The sequence below is a fragment of the Micropterus salmoides genome, unplaced genomic scaffold (assembly GCF_014851395.1).
Source record: "Micropterus salmoides isolate LMB-PRFRI ecotype aquatic unplaced genomic scaffold, ASM1485139v1 Ms_hic_scaffold_11, whole genome shotgun sequence".
Taxonomy (NCBI): domain Eukaryota; kingdom Metazoa; phylum Chordata; class Actinopteri; order Centrarchiformes; family Centrarchidae; genus Micropterus; species Micropterus salmoides.
In genome coordinates, this window is record NW_024040152.1 from 32,720,719 (window position 1) to 32,738,532 (window position 17,814).

Sequence of the window (17,814 nt, forward strand, 5' to 3'; positions counted from 1 at the left end):
ACAGGTAATTAATTAGTTTCAGATTCAATTGTTTACTCTGTATGCACCACTAAAGGGGTTTTTGCATCTTAAAACCCTGACTTGTCGATCGGCACTGATTAAAAACATAGTTTAAAGGACTTTATTTTATTTCTTAGTTTTATTGTACTTACTCCGTTTTACTAATCTGAAAGTTTATATTACAATATTAAAAAAAATAATAAGGAAACTCTGCAGACATGATGTGATGAGTCTTAAGCACATTTTAGGTCTCTGCAACTTGAGTATATGTACAGTAAATAAAGGGAACAGCAGTGGCGGCCTGGAAGTTAAGACAACACATCCAATTATCCAAAACACAAGACAGTGCTATGGAAAATGGTCCACAGTAATACAGCAATAGACTGGAACATTGCATTAAAGAACACACTGATACAGGCCTTTAAAGAGAATGTTAACACCCTGTTTTAGCTTGAACACACCCCCTCCCTGACCTGGACACATTCAGATCACTTATCCAAACCTACCTCTTTAGATTAGCCTTCAAACTCGAATAATATTACATTTCACCTGCTGCTAATGTCTACTTTTATGGTCATTAATGTTTTATGTATGAATATCTATTATATTATATTATAAATATATTGGTTTTATTGTAAAGTGTCGTTGAGTGTCCTGAAAAGAGATTATTATTTATTATTATTATTATTATTCCCATATTACAAAATGCTTTATTTTTTCCTACATTGAAGCAGTACTCCAAATAAAAATTATGGATGTAAATATAGCTGCATATTTATTGGATGACAACCAGAGATGTGACTGTAGCTAAAACCTGAATTTCTACATCTGTCAACATGGTGTTTGCAGTATCTTACACTTTGAGGACGTGGTGTAGGTCACAAATTATACACAGATTATATATTTTTTCTGTCAAGAGTCGGGAGGGGCATATCCTTTCAAAATTGGAGAGAACTAGAGTGGTTGACCTTTAGTGTACCAAACACATAGTTTTGGATCGAAATTAGGGACAATTCATTAGTGATTGGATATTAGTAGATTTTGGTCATTAGTAGAGTAGAGTTGGTCTTGTCTGTACCTCTACTTGTGTGTACTCGCTATTGTTAAATAATCCTGTCACGGTGGAGGACCGCAGTCTTCACTTTATTAATGTCCACCGCACTTGTTATGTGTAGTTCATTCTGCTGGATCCCCAGAGTAAAAAACAAACTTTGAGTGAGAGCCTTAGAGTTAATTGCATATACACCATGATGTTAGTCATGGCTATGGGGAATATGAGAAATGGTTGCACCGGACACAACAGGTAATGGTATCACAATGTCTGCCACAAATACAGCTATTTTATTAAAAGCCTTTTGTGCATCAAGCGTTTCAACAGCAGTTCAGAATATTCACCTCAAATCCATAATCCCTTCTCTTTCATTCTACTTTCATGTGTCTCTGTTTTCTCAGCTGGGGCCAAACATCAAAGAGCTGTTCCGTCTGGTGGAGGACTTTGTCGATGTCATTGGCCTGAGGATGAAAGACTTTCAAGACATGTATGAAGTCACCGATAACCTAGGTCAGCCTTATCTCCATCCAGGACATCTCCACAGCTATCTTAAAGCTTATCAAAACAAATACTGTTATCACAGCTTTCCTTTCTCACAAGATCGGTCTTCATAACTACAATGGCAAAACATAAAAGGGAAGACAGGGGACGGCGACCTGGTGGTTTAACAGACATTCCCTGTGCTTTCAGTCTCAAGTTTACCCAGCTATATGTCCGTACACAGGACTCATTGATATTATCGGTTGATTTTATCTTATCACAAATCAGTATTCATGTGTATGTCGGACGTAACAAGAAATTGCAAAATGATGTCAGAAATGACAAAGATATGTTAACAAAACGCTATCACCATCACCAAAAAAGTGAAGGCTAAACTATATATATAGATGAAATGGTCAACCGGTGACAGGCTATTTTAATAATTCTATGGTATCTCTGACCCCCTAACAAAGTATGTGGCTGTTTGGCCCTAAAGCCATATTGGGCGAAGGTGAGAGAATACATTTGTCCTATCTGTGCTATTTTATGTCTTTAGTTGGAAATTAAAACTGAAACTAGCCTGGAGTCAGTGGAGGCTCTGGGTTGGGAAAGTCTGGACTAATAATCTGGACTGGCCTCAGATTGGATCCTCCATTTTTTGGAGGTTGGGATTTGCCCACCGTCCTTTGTTGTAAAGTCCTGTGCTTCAACTAAACGAGGCATGTCTACTTCAGTTGAATCTCTCTTTCTGTAGCATTTCTGTGCCTCTGTCTCTACATAAAGAGATCGACAAATATTAGCACTCACCATGCCTTTAGATGTGTTTCATGGAGTCAACATTCAGCGCTACCTGCTGCCTATTTCCGATGCCCAGTGACTGTAAACGCTCGATTTTTTTTCTCAAATAGGGGGGAAATAATGTAGTGTAGTCATCACAAAGGCTCTGCTGCTCTCTGTGACCTCCAGATAAAAACGAGGCAGAGTTTGAGTAGAGTCAAGGGAGAGTATGTGGGAATTGAGGCCAGATGAGAGGTCCTGTTTATAGCTGTGCCACCTCGCTGTTCGGAGCCAAACAGCTGCCCACACCAGCAGCCTACCTCCCCTGGGGCGGCTGACCTCTTCTTCCCTCCCACACCTCAAACATAAGCAAAGCCACGCACAGGAACAATCCATCTTCTGCCTACATATAGTCAGATCAGAGTTCCTTCGTCCAAACTCATCAAAGTAGTCAAGTTGATACGATACGAGAATTCCCCAGACTTTCACCTCGGCTGCTATGTAGATACTTTATTTTATTTTTCTGTTTTGTTGTTTTCTATTTTGACTATTTAGCTTTTCTTTGATTTAAACGTATTGTTTATTAACTTCCCGAGGAGAGAGATTTGAATCAATAATGTGATCTTCTATACTTTAAAGGTGAACCTTGGCATGAATAGACTAGACCCTAGACTAGAACACACACTTAGACAGTCCAGCAGCTAATCTTTGCCCTATGGCCCATTTACCAGGCTAATTTATGCCATACAGACATTATAAAAGACACATTTCCCATAAAAGTCAACAACTTATTGTTTAGAGAAACTGTTTTTCATATTATTTGCAGCTACATTAACAACTTCAGCAATAAATTCAGTCTTTACAGCATACGGCACTGTCTGTCTATATACCCTCTGTTTAAAAACATGGCTATGTAATAATAGTTTAGATTTTCGAAACTCTGCTTCTTGAGGACTGTGTGGATGTGGTCTCTTTGATTGATTTTGTCCTGGCAACATAAGCAAGTAACTCCAAGTGAAGTGTTCTTGTGAGACCCATCAATCATAGTAAGAAGTTTACTGAGAAGGTTCGTGTTCAGGACCTTTAGAGAAGAAATAGAGGGGACACCTCAGGAGGGAGAGATCCCTCTTACGAGATGGACAGACATGCAGAAGTAGAATTACAGATATGGAGAAACAGAATGTAATAATTAATTTTTTTAAAAAGTACATACATTTGAAGTAAATATAAGGTTTCACTCAACACTATTTCTCTTTTACAGTTTTGAGCATCCACAAGCGTCCAGTGGTGGGTCACGCAGACATCAGCTTCCCTATGAAAGGCTGGAGGGGCATGGTGGACTGGGCCCGCAGCTCTGAGGACAGAGTCACCATCCCCAAGAACATTCTGTATACTGGCAAGCCAGGTGAGACATAACCTACCTAACATACCTCACACCTGCACCCCGACACACTGAGACAAAACATACCGAAACATACACTGGGTGTTAGTGTAGATAGACACATCTCTTTACTACAGTCGCTGTGCAGGGAACTGTAACCAGGAAAGAGTGACAGCAGGTCATTCTGTTTGGATGTTTGACAAAAAATGGATTTATAAGTACACCTTTTGAGAGAAAAACATGTTGCCCAAATACTGATTACGCCTGGCCTGCACGCCTTCTGTTTGAAAATTCAAGAATCTGTGTGTGTGTGTGTGTGTGTGTGTTTGGTTGGGAGAGGGCCGTCAATGCTAAAAAGCACAAATAGGGAACAGCAGTTGATTTATTAAAAAAAAACAGTGTTTACTGCCATTAATCTGCAAAGCAAAGTGCCCTGCTCAGACAAATGCACGCAGAGATGGTTGTATTTAATGTTGAAAAGAAAACAAAATTAATGCAGGAGAATAACAAAATCATTTTTCATCACCCGCTGTTTAGTGTCACAAGAAAAAGGCACGTTGTTTTCAATAAGGCCAGAGTAACTTTCATAAAATGTTAATACAAAGCCCATTTGCCTTAATAATTTGATGGCACTGAATTGCAAACGGGAGCATTTCCATACTTATTTGTTGCTTACAGACAAAGGGAATTATACAGCTCTGTGGTCTTACAGCAGGGACAAACTGAGGATGCAAGAACCAGAATATGTGTGAAAATGTAAATGAAAAGTGTCAAATATGAGAATTTAGAGCACTCACCCATTTCATGTTATCATAAATTGAATATCTGTGTTTTTTATTAGAGATTAACAAATCAGTTTGGTCTTTGGTAACATCTGATTTGGCATTATATTCAACATTTATACATTATTTATTGATTAATCACAACGTTTGTTCGTTAGGTATAGTGTAAGTTGCTTCCCTGCAATAATCTTTCACCACATAGCTCCTCCATCCACAAGTACAGTTAACTTGTATCCTACATCCTTACCTCCCTAGCCCTCTGTCATTACCCTATGTCTTTCTTACTATGTTCCCACTTCTGTCCTTGTTAATCCCTAATAGGTTTGGTCTTTCTAAGTCTCCCTTTTATTTTATTTTACTTTATTTTATGTTATTACAACTGTTATCAAAAAAAGAAAAAATATGTAGTTTTCTTATAAAAATGTAGGCAAAGTTTTTAATAAATGTTTTTGTAAAGTATACTGTAGTCTTAGTATAAGGGTATTGTAACCGAGCGTGCTGGGTTCACCTAACTGTATTTAAAAAAAACAGAGTTCCATGTCGAAACTTCTGAATTTAAACATTCATATATATTTAGAACATTTTGTTGTAACACATCATGCAAAATAAAAGCCCTCCCTACATCCAGCTCCTCTTCCAAACAAAAGAGTTGGCTCAGTTGTCCGTCCAGGCTATCCTTACAGGAAAGATGGCGGTGAAGCTTAAAAGGAACTCTGATTTATTCATTTCGTATCACCTAACTAGTGCATTATTACATATCGGGGACTGAATTTATCTGCAGAAGCTCAGATTCAAGATGAGAACTGTTCTATGGATGTCGTATTTTGAACCACAATAAAGGCCAAAATGTGGCCCCCAACTGACTAGCATACAGTCAGACATGTGCACAAACAATATTAGGTTGATGAGTCCGGTAGTATGTGAGATTAGCGGAGGGCAGGTACACACACACGCAACCAAACGCATGATCCCCACGAGGTTTCGCCTGCTGGAGATAATTCTGCAATAATCATTAGCTGCAGCATGACAAATTAACTTACTTACCCTGTGTTCCAGAACTAAGCCAATAATCTCTGCTCACATCACAACAAATATGTCAAACAGAACTACAATAGCCTCAGATACATTGTGCTGGATTACTGTCGAAAAGATTTACAGTAAGAATGATACTGTATTCACTTTTTTAGGTACACCTGAACAGTCTAATGCAATCCAAGGCAACAGGTCTGTCATAAAGTCAGCTTTTATGGTTCCTATAATGTTCAGTGTCATAGAGGTGTTATTTAAATTATTTGTTTTAGGTCTAAGGTCGTTAGTAGGGGTTTAATGGTACACAAAATTTGTAGTTAAATATATACAAGCACGGTGGCCTAGTGGATAGCACTGTAGGCTCAAAGCAACAAGGTCCTGGGTTCGAACTGTGTGGAGTTTGCACGTTCTCCCCGCGTCTGCGTGGGTTTTCTCCGGTTTCTCCTTAGGTAGGTTCTCCAGTCAGTGCCGTTGGCTCAGTCAACCTGGCAATGCATGGCAATCTGGAGTTGGTCCCCTGGCGCTGTACAGTGGCTTCCCACTGCTCCCTTCAGGGTTGAATGCAGAGGATGAATTTTGCTATGTGTATGTGACAAATAAAGTACCTTTACCTTTATACCTTTAGGGTGGTGATGGAGCAGTGGATAAGACACATGCCTATAATGTGAGAGACACGGGTTTAGTCCCCCACTGTGACAGATCCACCGATGTGTCCCTGAGCAAGACACTTAACCCCTAGGTGCTCCAGAGGCGTGCGAGCTCTGACATGTACAGCAATAATAAGTCGCTTTGGATAAAAAGCGTCAGCTAAATGAATAAAATAATAAAAAATACCTTTGATTTTGGGTCACAGTTCCACAGCAGGGAAAACAGGATGTCTGTCAAGGTTCTCAGTCATCCAGGTCATAGTTATCCAAAGAGGGTTAAAGTCAAGAGCAACTGGACATGGTTGAAGATCTTCATCCAAGCCAACCAATATTCAACAACATTTAACATTCAACAGTGGCTCATTGGCTATTATTCATATTAACAGCTTAGGGACTCAAATATGGAATTAGGTCAATAAGACAAAACTAAATAATACAAATGTCAGCGAAGATCCATCCTAAGACTCTGACCTGCTGATAATTCATGAACAACTGCAGCTTGCACTACTTTTATACAGGGCAGACTGAAATGCACACATGAAGGCACATTGTAGCGGGGCTCAAGCACTTTGACCATATGCTTAAATTCTGTATTCTCTACGACCAAGTACGGTCGAATATCTGCAGCACTCTGTAGCCTTGGTTTAATGAAACTGTAGTGAGAGGCTACAATCGGGTTTGGCCGTCGTCAGTGACATGTTGGAAGTGTTTCCACAGACACACCAGACTTCGGTTCAACAATACCGGCATACAGTTTGAAACCGTGTTGCTTCCATACAGTGGATCTAAATGTCATGGGAAGTTCCTCCAGCTCTGTGACTGCTATTCGGAAGCAGCGACACTACTTGAGCTTGACTAACGTGTCTAACCAGGTTAAGACAACTAACATGCTACAGCTGGTAGACAGCAACTGGTGTGCTGCCAGAACCTTCCAGGTCAAACTTGCACTCTAGAACTTCTGTTCTGTGTGTGCGAGTAGTAGACATACATAAATAGACTATTTTGACAGAAATTGGGTCACAGGGTGTACCGAACTGAATATCCTGTAACCAACGGTTCGGGGACAAATGCGTTACAGTACTGCAAAAACTTTTCCTTATTCAAAAGGTTGGAACCTTCTCAAAAACACTATTACCTAAGTTACCATATCTAGCCATGTAGGTAGTTTCCACCACGCATATGGAGGTAAATGGAAATTAGTTTGTGCTCGACATACGATATGTGAAAAACATAACAGTGACAGCTGTCATTGGACCACTTTTTACCACCCCAGAAAGTATATTTACAAGTAAAATCTGTGACACATTGCAGTTTATCCAGGTGGCAGCACGTTAAGCTTGGTAGGCCAGAGGAGAACTGTCATGTCAACAGCTCCTGTGACACTAATAGTATTGTTGACTTGTAAAAAAATATTTAACTATTAGTGTTCCAGTTGCCTTTGCAATGCAATGCATCAGTATTTTAGTGAACAATAATTAAAAACTATCATTGGTTAACATTCAAAAACATTATCATTGACTATAATCTCGAGTTTTACAGCATCATCCACTATCCCTATTCATTTTGGTAAGTGGGGAGGCGTATTTGTGTTTTTGCATCATGAGTTGTGAACATTATTAAGAACATTTCTGGTAGCTGGGCTGGACTCTTCACTACAGGCAGGTGCTCGGTACGCAGTTTTCAGTAGCAGTTGGGTAATTTGTCAGTCGGGATGTCGACCATTAAAGACAGCCCTGTACTGCTAGCATGCTAATGAGGCCGTCACTCCTAATCAGGAGTCAACAGGAGCCAATCAGGAGCAATTAGAGACAATTTCCTCCCCAGCTGGGAGATGTGTCTCCACGGTGGCAATGTCACACCAGCAGCCAGCCCTCTTTATGCATACAGCTTGGACTTGCTTACAGGGATTAAAACGGCTCTCTGATGCCTTGTTTACACTTGACTGATTGATTCTCACATCTCCAGAAATGTTCTGAAGTCAGCCTTTTTCTTAAAATAAAATAAATAAATAAAAAACTCTCCGAAGGCAGCAGAAGAACAGAGAGGAATGTGTTTTCTTTAATGCTTCTGAACATTAAATGAAAGAGTGTTGGGGGGAGCTACAGGCAGAGTCTGATTTGCCTCCTCTTTTCAGTGTGCAAACATGCAGACAGACAGCAATCACCTGTGTGCAAAAATCAAAGCTGTGTTAATAACTGCATAAGATAACAAAAAATAAACCGACACCATAATTGTAATTTTCTGTAGCTGCAGGGCTCAAGTGGTCTGTGGCCTATTCTTTGAGGCACGTCTTTACTTCTCCCCATGCACCTCTGCCATACCCACCCCACAACTTCCAGTAACTGACTTTTGTGTGTGGAAGGTGTGAATGTGTGTGGTCTTGTTTCAGCTCAGACTGATTATAAATCTCAAAAAACTTTAAGTGTGTTTGTTATTTTTCTCCACATGAAGTCACACTCACAGCTGTGGAGGCCTCAGTATTAAAGGTGCCCTGTGGACTTTTCTTGTAAACAAACAAAAGTTATGTTTGGATTCAGTGTTACTCGCCAAAGCGCATTGTGTTTATCCTTAAAATCCAACATGTGTTGAATACATTTCCTTCCTCATAAAGTATTTGCAAAGCCAATTTGTTAAGCATTTTAAATCCAGCAATGTTTACATCCATGTTTACTTGCTGGCAGACTCCACTGTCTTTGTTGCCGCATTGCAGCATAGCTCGGCGTGTTACTGCCACCTGTTGATCACTGGAACAGCGAGAGAGCATTGGTAGGACTGTGTATCACATCAACCGCACGCTCGTGTGCATGTGCGTCCTTGTGCATTGCATGAGATGAATAAAATGGGGACCGAATCATAGAAACACAGCTCCATAGCACACCACAAAAACTCCACAGGGAACCTCTGAGGGGGTACCTGTTAAACTGTGGGACACACTTGGCATCCTCCTCAATAAGCAAGAAGCAGCAGTCAACAAAGATGCCAGCAGACACCTTGCTTACCCAGATGCTGGTATATCACGCGCTTGTTCCCTGCAAGCACATAACAAAGAAAAAGAAAAAACGGAGCACTATTTCGCATGCAAATGCAATAACACAATTCAAATTTTGAGACAGAGTCAAAATGTCCTCATTTTTAGTTACCTAAATCCATTAAAAGGCTGTGTGAGCAAAATACAGCAAACGTTTATGTGCATGATCAAAATAAGATCTGACAAGAGTAGCACGATGAAAGTAAAATTTTTATGATGTTTACTCCGTTCTTGGCACGTGTTACTGTTAGGAGGTAATGGAGTATATTAGGTAAGCACAGGTGCACATTCGCTCTTAAAGGGTTTTCTTGTCCACTTCCTCTCACCACTAAATGGTTAAGAAGAGCCCCCAGTATGAAAATCCTTCCGTGCAAACTTAGGTGTGTTGAAGCAACAGTTAGACGGAATCGTAGAATGTATTTCAGAGCTTAGCCTGTGAAGCCATGTGAGTAAAGAGGCTTCTGCATGGCTACAAGTATGTGTATATTCTGCTCATACATCATACAAACGAATGTACATGGACATTTACATGACTATGAACTGTTTCTGTTCTTGCACACAGACACATGACTTATTGAATCACTGGTTAAAGTCGCTCCAGGCTTGCTCTTGTTGGGCACAGACAATCTGGCTGAGCATATTGGATGGGCCAGCCAAAGAGTGGATGAGACACATGACACTTCATCCCCCTCACACAAACACACACACCCACACACACACACACACACACATCTTGCTCGGTTCCCCCCTGATGCCCATGGGAGCTCAGCTGTTGCCTGGGAGCTACAGCCTCTGCCTGGCACACTGCTACGTGCTCTCAGGCTGCCATGTAGTGTGCTGGAGCAGAAGAGCTGGATGTCTTCAGATGGCCCGGCAGATGGAGTTGTGTTTTTTTCCCCTTTGACACTGCAGTCGGAAAGAGAAGGCTCCTCCTCGCCCCGGGCCTGTCTGTGCCTTCACGTAGTCCAGCAGTCAAGTTTTGACAAATTTATTCCAATGCTGGCACCACTCTGTTTTCCCTTAACTGCAGCAGGGGGAGCTCACCCACAGAGAGCTGCAGCCACATGTAGAGATGCACAGATCAATATCAGCCAATAACAGCCTGCTATAAGTACTGTAGTTCTTTTGGGATTAGCTGATCACTATTTCAAATGATGGATTCTGGACTGGGTCAGTGGTGCATGTGCTCAAATGCCACTCAAGTGTCTGTGGCAGCCTGAGCATTGGATGGCCTGAGGGGGAAATGATGCAGATGCAAAGACCTCATTCAAGTTCAAACTGTCAGTAAAAGAAAGTGAATTCACTATCTTTAGAAAGGGCTAAATGCACATCATATACACTGACGTCCAGCGCCACAATGCTGCCAGTGCAGCTCATGAGCATGTAACCATGGTGTGCCAATGAAGCACTGAACTCTGATCAGAGATTTGGCATCCTTTTCACCATGCTTAAGCCACGATATGGAAGTGATATCAGACTGTTTACTGAGTGGTCCGTTCATCGGGCTCACAGTCAGTTCATCTCTATGCACAAGGAATGCCAGCCAGGACAAGATATTTTCATTCATTCTTCATTTCATTCTACTAAAAACAAAAGTTAAACTGTCCATTTTTCACACTACCCGGGTCATTTTTTCCCCAAAAGCCATTCATTATATTGGCATTCTGTGATTGCATGTGATTGCATAATCACTATGTAGTATTTTATTGTACAGTAACTGTTGTTACTCTTAAAGCTTCCACAAAGGATTCACATTATGCAACTATGCACAAGGAGTTAGCAGGAAAAGATGTATGCAGAGGACAACAGCTGGCGTTGGTGTATTTTGATCTTGAGTTTAGTACTACATATGATGTAGCACTCCTTCTGAGGACATGAATCCTTTTGGGCCACAGTTTGTTTGGCTGTGCTGTAAACCGATACTCAAGTTACTCTTCTGTTGTATTTCTGACAGAGGAGCCACATTGGACTGCTCCACAGGTCAAGACTTAAATCCAGTGCCACGTTCAGCGCAGTTCAGAATCAGAATCAGAATGAGAAATGAGAAATTTGTCACACTTATCAAGGCATCAGGAATAGAAAATAATAATAGAAAGTAGGGAGGGAGTATATAAATATGAGAGTATAAATGTAAGATATAAAGACAAATATAAAGGAGTGTGGGTATTTACAGTATTTACATTATTAAAGAATCATTATGGTATTAAAGAATTATTATGGTGAACAGTAATACTGTTATGTCACCGGGTGGTGATGGCGCATAGATGCTTGCCTTTGGTGTGGGAGAGAAACAGATAATATTGCACAAAACAGGTAATAATGTCCAGTATAATAACTAACTAACGTGTGTCAGCCAGGGAGGAGTTAGGTTGGGTGGGAGACACTGTCCGTGATGATGACACCACCGACAGAGAGAGTCCAGCTCAACCCCTACAACGTCACTGGCCTTGCGGATCAGTTTGTTGAGACTGTTGGCGTCCGCTACCCTCAGGCTGCTGCCCCAGCATGCAACAGCAAACAGGATAGCACTGGCCACCACAGACTCATAACACATCCTCAGCATCGTCCTGTAGATTATGAAGGACCTCAGCCTCCTCAGAAAAAAGAGTCGACTTTGACCCTTCCTGTAGAGCGCTTGGGTGATCTGTGCCCAGTCTATTGTCAATGTCCACTCCCAGGTTGTTGATTAGCAGTCCTGCACAATGTTCAGTGTTATATAAATTTTAAATGAATATAGAAATATACTCCTAAACAGACCTGAACAACGGAGCTCAAAGTTCTTAGAGTTGGCAGACTTGGCGCTGCCAAGCAAATAGTGTCTCATGCTATTTGCATGTATTTAAAAGAGGTAATATTCACAATTCAATTGGTCGCTTCCTATGCAAAATTAGCCTCATAGCAAAACAAAAAAGTCCATTTAACCAGCACCAATTGCCGCACAGAGTGGAAATATTAGCGTCTTCAGAGAGTTGGTGGTAACTGAAGTGCATTTAAAAGTGGTGTCACACCCGGACTTACCAGTGATCATAGCAGCAGTGACTGTTGCCAGGCACAGAGATAGCACATCACAGTACATCATATGCGCACAGATGGCACACACAGTACAATGCCTGATACTCACCACGAGGGAATGAAACTAGAAAACAACATAAAACCTGCTGCTGTGAGAAGCGAAGATGATGGTTACCCGTTGTAACAGTCCAGCACAGAGCGGAGTAGAGGAAACAGCTCTCCATGCACCGAGAGGCATGAGGGAGAGAGCCCAGTTACAGCGCCCTAAAAACAATCACTTTGACTGAACACTCAATACAGAGTGAGTCACAGAAAAATGAGAGAGACATCCCACAGCTTGAAATTAATGAAAGATCAGACGGGTGTTAATAGAGCATTAGAATAGGTATAAATAAAATTAGAATGTGTTCTCTTTCAAATGAAACATTTTTAAAAATGAGTGGAAAGTTTTGTTCCTGCAGCTACATTTATAACATTTTTTGACCCAAATGTTGCTTCATGTCGTGTGCTATGCAATACCTGTTGTGAATTGGATTTTGAGACGGGGCAGTGGTTGAAAGTGATGCACAGTTCATGGTGCCATCAGCAGCAATCTGTTCTTTGTCAATATGCCCCAGAGACTTTTCAGCTAGGCCAGAGTTTCTTTACTCCTCCACTCCTGAAGTGTTTTCCCAGGGTGAGGACAGTGTCAGACTGTGCTGCTACTATCTGCCACTATGGAGATTATGGAAATTAGTGGTGCCAGTTGTGCCTGCATGTATGTGTGAGAGAGTGTGTGTGTGTGTGTGTGTGTGTGTGTATGACACACTGTAAAGCAGTGTAAGAGACAGTGTTTATAGCTGACTAGTCATGTAGGCCAGCTCCAGTGTAAAGAGCTCTTGGGGACTGGAGGAGCGGAGGCAGCATGGCGGGCCTGCATTCTCTCTATAGCAGGCCACTGTACTAACAGAGAGTGAACTAAACATTCTCTAAACATTCTTTGACTTTGACCTCCTTACTCTATGTGTTTACCTCTGTTTCTTCCTCAACACAGATTCAGACGAGTCCTCGACGTTTGTAACCGGCATCGTTTTGTACAGAAACCTGGGCAGCATTCTGACTCTGCAGAGGTAAGACTGCTGGCTGCTTTACAACTGCATCTGAAAGGTTGGAAGCCTTGTCAGTCAATATCAGGGGATTTTTGAGAGGTGTGTTCAGACAATGCATGTAACAAAATTTATTCGACAGTGCAGAGCCGTGCAGGATCATGTGATGAGGAATAATGTACAGGAATGTAACAGCATGGATTAGACTTTTGTTCTAGGATTCTTGCCATTGCTAGTACTTTGGAAAGTACCAGGAAAAGTTTAAAGGAATATTGCAAAATGTATTGTTGTATGTATACATCTTTGATAAAAAAAAAAACACACTTGACTGTGTGGAACTGTATGCTATGGTTACATTAAATGGACTTACAGGTTCAATGATATGGAAACATTATATACTGTATGTTCTAGTGACATGGCTCTATTGATGACAAAGTTGATCTGTCCAGACTGAAATATCTCTACAACTGTTGGACGGATTGCTGTTGGATGAACCCTCCTGACTTTGATGATGCCTGGACTTTTTCTCTAGCACCGACAGCAGCTTGACATTTATGGTTTTAGTTGACATGCCGAACATCCATGTCTCTTTAGTGATCCCTAACATTTGCTATAAAACATCCCCATCAACGTCAACTGTGTTTTGTTCAATCCTGATTAAAATTCTAACATGCTAGACTAAAATAAACACGGTCAGGAGGGAAATATAGTCAGCAGACACGCAATTCAGTTTGACTTTTCAGTTAAATCAACTATTAGATTACTCGGAGTTATCTATTGAACTTTTAGTCAGCTGAGAATTTCTCCATCAAGGGCGGACCTTGAGACTGAAAGGCCGCACTCTCAAACCAGGATGGAGGAGGATTCTTAAGAGCATGAAATAACTCCAATTATTCTAACGCCAAAGGCATTGGTGATCTTTCTGATGAAAAAACATCCAGTTGGTTTAAAAATGTATTTTAGTGCCATAAATCACACACCAACTGACAACAAATGATACTATACTGGAAATGCAGCCGCTGATGCTGTGGAACAATTTAACCATATTCCAGGTTCAGCTACAAAACTGTGCTGGGTGTTATGGATCATCACTGTAGAGTCAGGCATTTCACAGCAGTGAAGGTCTGGTGCAGGAAGAGCAGCGCACTAGCAGTGGGCGGCCTCATGTATGTCTTTTATCTGCGTGAGTAAAGGGATTTCTTTGAGGAAGTTGCTATTGCTGCTCGCATAATGATTAACATACATTTTAACACAGCAGTGTACGTTTAGCTCTGTAATTACGTGTGTGTGTGTGTGTGTGCGCACGCTTCGGTTAGTAACAGCCTGTTATCTGTGGCTGCGATGGTAAGGAGCTCTCCATTGTGATAATGTGGTAAAAGTGATAAACTGGTAGCATATGGAAACAGGGAAAGGAAGCAGACCGTCTCTCCAGTCTTTCTACATGTTTGTTCTGAATCTTTGGATTGCTGCTGCTGTTCTTCTTTTCATCCTTGTCTCCCCTCCTTCTCTGCGTTTGATTCCCCCCCTTAAGGAAAAGGAGATGAGTTTGAGGCAAGAGACTAGATGACACAAACATTTAAGTTGACTGATTGTGTTCTGGAATGGTGAGAGGGCGATTGTGCGTAGAGGATACAGTGATGGTGTGAGGGACTACAAAACAGAGCATGGGCTGTTGAACATGCTTGGCCAACTGGAAGCTTTTGGTGTCAGTACTTCCAGTAGCAATTCACTTTTTTTCCCCCCCGATTGTGTCATTGCACATGATTGATAGTACCTATGAAAAACAGAAATTGCAATACATACTAAACAGGCAGGGTGAATGTAAAATAGAAACCCCCAAAAAGATAAGCTATTGAAAAACAATGTGGCCTGCTGCAAGAAAAAACTTTAAGACTCTTTTACTCATCTGGTAGGATGTTATGTTTGCTCTGAAGAAGAGCACAGAGATTCTGGTGAGCTCAGAGGCAGACAGTTATCTGTCATATATCTTATTGTTGTTTAAGCAGTTGAGGGTCAGTGACAAACTGTTACTGTTTAAAGTGGCTCTAATGAAATGCTTTAGCATTTTGTGACAGGTGTGTGACTTTTACTACAATAAGGGCAATGTCAGTGACATGTTGCCTTTTATAGGGTTTTCTATGGATGACATCGTCTTCCTAAACCTGTTTTTCTGAAATGTTTAGCCACACTAGCCATCTTACTGTGGATCCCAACGTGTGCATCCTAGTGATTTTGTTTAGCACTTAAGTTTTGAACTAATGCCTCTGGCAGGTCGACATGTAAGGCTTAGAGTCTTAAATGTTTATAATTATTTTAGGTACACTCATGGTCCTCATGGGATAAATCCTAATAATGTTGTTGATTCCAAGAAAGTCAAAGTTTTAATATATCCAGTCAAACCATCCATTAGATGGATCAGCTATTTGGAACAGAGATTAATGGTTCCCAGACTATGTTCCCTAATGACCTTTTTTCCTCTGACATGCCAACACACTAAACTAAGATGGTGAACACGCTAAACATTGTACTTGCTGTATATCAGTTTGTGTATCAATGTTTCTCATTGTGAGCTCAAGCTCACATTTAGCTCGATGTCTTTTGTTGTCCCTCTAGAAACAGCACAGTCCTCAACTCCAAGGTTTTGTCAGTGACCATCAAGCCCACTCCTGCTTCCCTCTCTGCTCCAGTAGTAGTTGAGTTCTCTCACCTGTACAACGTGAGTGAATTTTGTCTTTCATGTAGAAAGCTGTTGAGATATTAAGTTCTAGTACTGGTACTTTTTCATGGTGATCATGCATTTTTTTCTTCTGTTCCTCATCCATTAGGGCACCACCAACCAGACCTGTATATCCTGGGATGAGAGCGACAGGTAAGATCCACTACATTGATTTGTCAACTGACCATGCTCGCACCAAAACCGGTAATGTGTGGACCTGGGTTGCTTTGCAAGCTGATCCAATATCGTGTCGATTGTGTAATGGGAAATGTAGGATCCATCATTTTCAGAGCTTGCCCTATACGAGGAACTGGACATTTCAGCTAAACTATATGGTATATCTTTATAAATTTCTTCTTTCACATGATTTAATGCGCATTTTTTAACATCTGATCAGTGTGGAGCATGAGGAGACAGATGAATACATTGACAAACATAATAGTCATATTTCACGTTTCCTACATTGTCTTCCATTGTTTGAGGTTTGACTGGCACTATTTTAAGTGGTTGTCTGGTAATAATTTAATGGCCAACAAATAGAGAATCAGCACCAACTCTTTATGTTTAAATGTCCAACTTCTAATAGTCACACATTCAGTGAATAGAAACATGCATTAACTCTTTCTGGAAAGTCTGGTAAGATTTGCACAAAATTTAGGTAGAATTTAGATTTTTGGTCAGTTTACCTATTTTATATTATGTGATATACGTAGTATGATGTAACATCGTATATATCATATCTTTAAGGCAGTGGTTCGCAATAGGCGGCCCGCGGGCCAAAGCTGGCCCACCAGCAATAATATTTGGCCTGTGGCCAGATTACTTTCATAGCAGCAAACAAAAACAACAACATTATAGTGACTGGTACTGAAACAGATCTCAGTCATGACAGTAAAAGTTACTCACGTAATCACTTGCTCTTAAGTGATTGTGCCTACAAAACAAAAGTGCGAGAACATCTTTGTAGCAGTACTTTATGTCGTGTTTATTTTGTGAGCTTTTACTTTGAAAAGTTCTTAAGGAAATTCAAGAGTCTCTGGCTTACTTGACACACCTCTGAAAAAGCCGTCAGAAAATGTGAGATTGGATTCCCCTGAATGAGAATCGCAGGAATTTCTTGTGCCTAAAGATGAAAATAAGCGGGGGGTAACACACTGCTGCATGTGCTTAATGTGAACATTTAAAACGATCTCTTCATAATCAATTTGTTGAAAAGGGATAAAGATAACACTAGCAACAAGTAGGGATTGAACACACAACCCTACTACAGACTGAGCTAAACAGGCACACGGTAAATGCGGATTATAAATGATAAATTGACTTTGTTCTGGCCGATCTAATGACTTGAAAAAACTTGGCCCAATGCCAGACTTATTTGCTTTAAGGGCAACTATCTAAGCTTCAAATTGTCTAGAAACATTTCATGTCATAAAATGACATTACGAGTTTTGTAATTTATGGTGAATAAACATAATCTGTTCAAATAATTATCTCATATCAGGTCCCCCCCACACACACAAGCACACACACACAAACACACACACACAACTAGTCAAACTGGCAACTATAGCGCATATGTACTTCCTGCAACTCCAGGTGGATGTTTTGGAGTTTCCTCTGAAGGTTCAATGGCCGGCCACACTGTTTTTTATCTTGACAAAGTCAGTGCAGTGCTCCCCAGTGAAAGGTGCTGAGTGTGTTGGACAGCTCCGCAGCTCTTGTCTGGGAAAACGCTAACCCCATGCTATCACTGCTACGACACTGATGCAGCATGTGGAAAATTAAAAGTGTCGCTCACAGCTTTCCTCCCCCTCCCAGCCCACGCA

The 17,814-nt window shown here is 40.9% G+C and overlaps 1 protein-coding gene across 9 annotated transcripts in view; it reads left to right on the forward strand.

Annotated features, from left to right (window-relative positions):
* The window catches only part of adgrb1a (adhesion G protein-coupled receptor B1a), a 139,504-nt gene that overhangs the window by 73,433 nt on the left and 48,257 nt on the right, over positions 1 to 17,814 (forward strand). For all 9 annotated transcript variants that reach the window (XM_038712307.1, XM_038712309.1, XM_038712305.1 and 6 more), the window contains 5 exons: positions 1,453 to 1,561; positions 3,570 to 3,713; positions 13,221 to 13,296; positions 15,886 to 15,988; positions 16,098 to 16,141. In XM_038712307.1, coding sequence (XP_038568235.1) covers positions 1,453 to 1,561; positions 3,570 to 3,713; positions 13,221 to 13,296; positions 15,886 to 15,988; positions 16,098 to 16,141 — 476 coding nt within the window. The remainder of the gene's footprint in view (positions 1 to 1,452; positions 1,562 to 3,569; positions 3,714 to 13,220; positions 13,297 to 15,885; positions 15,989 to 16,097; positions 16,142 to 17,814) is intronic.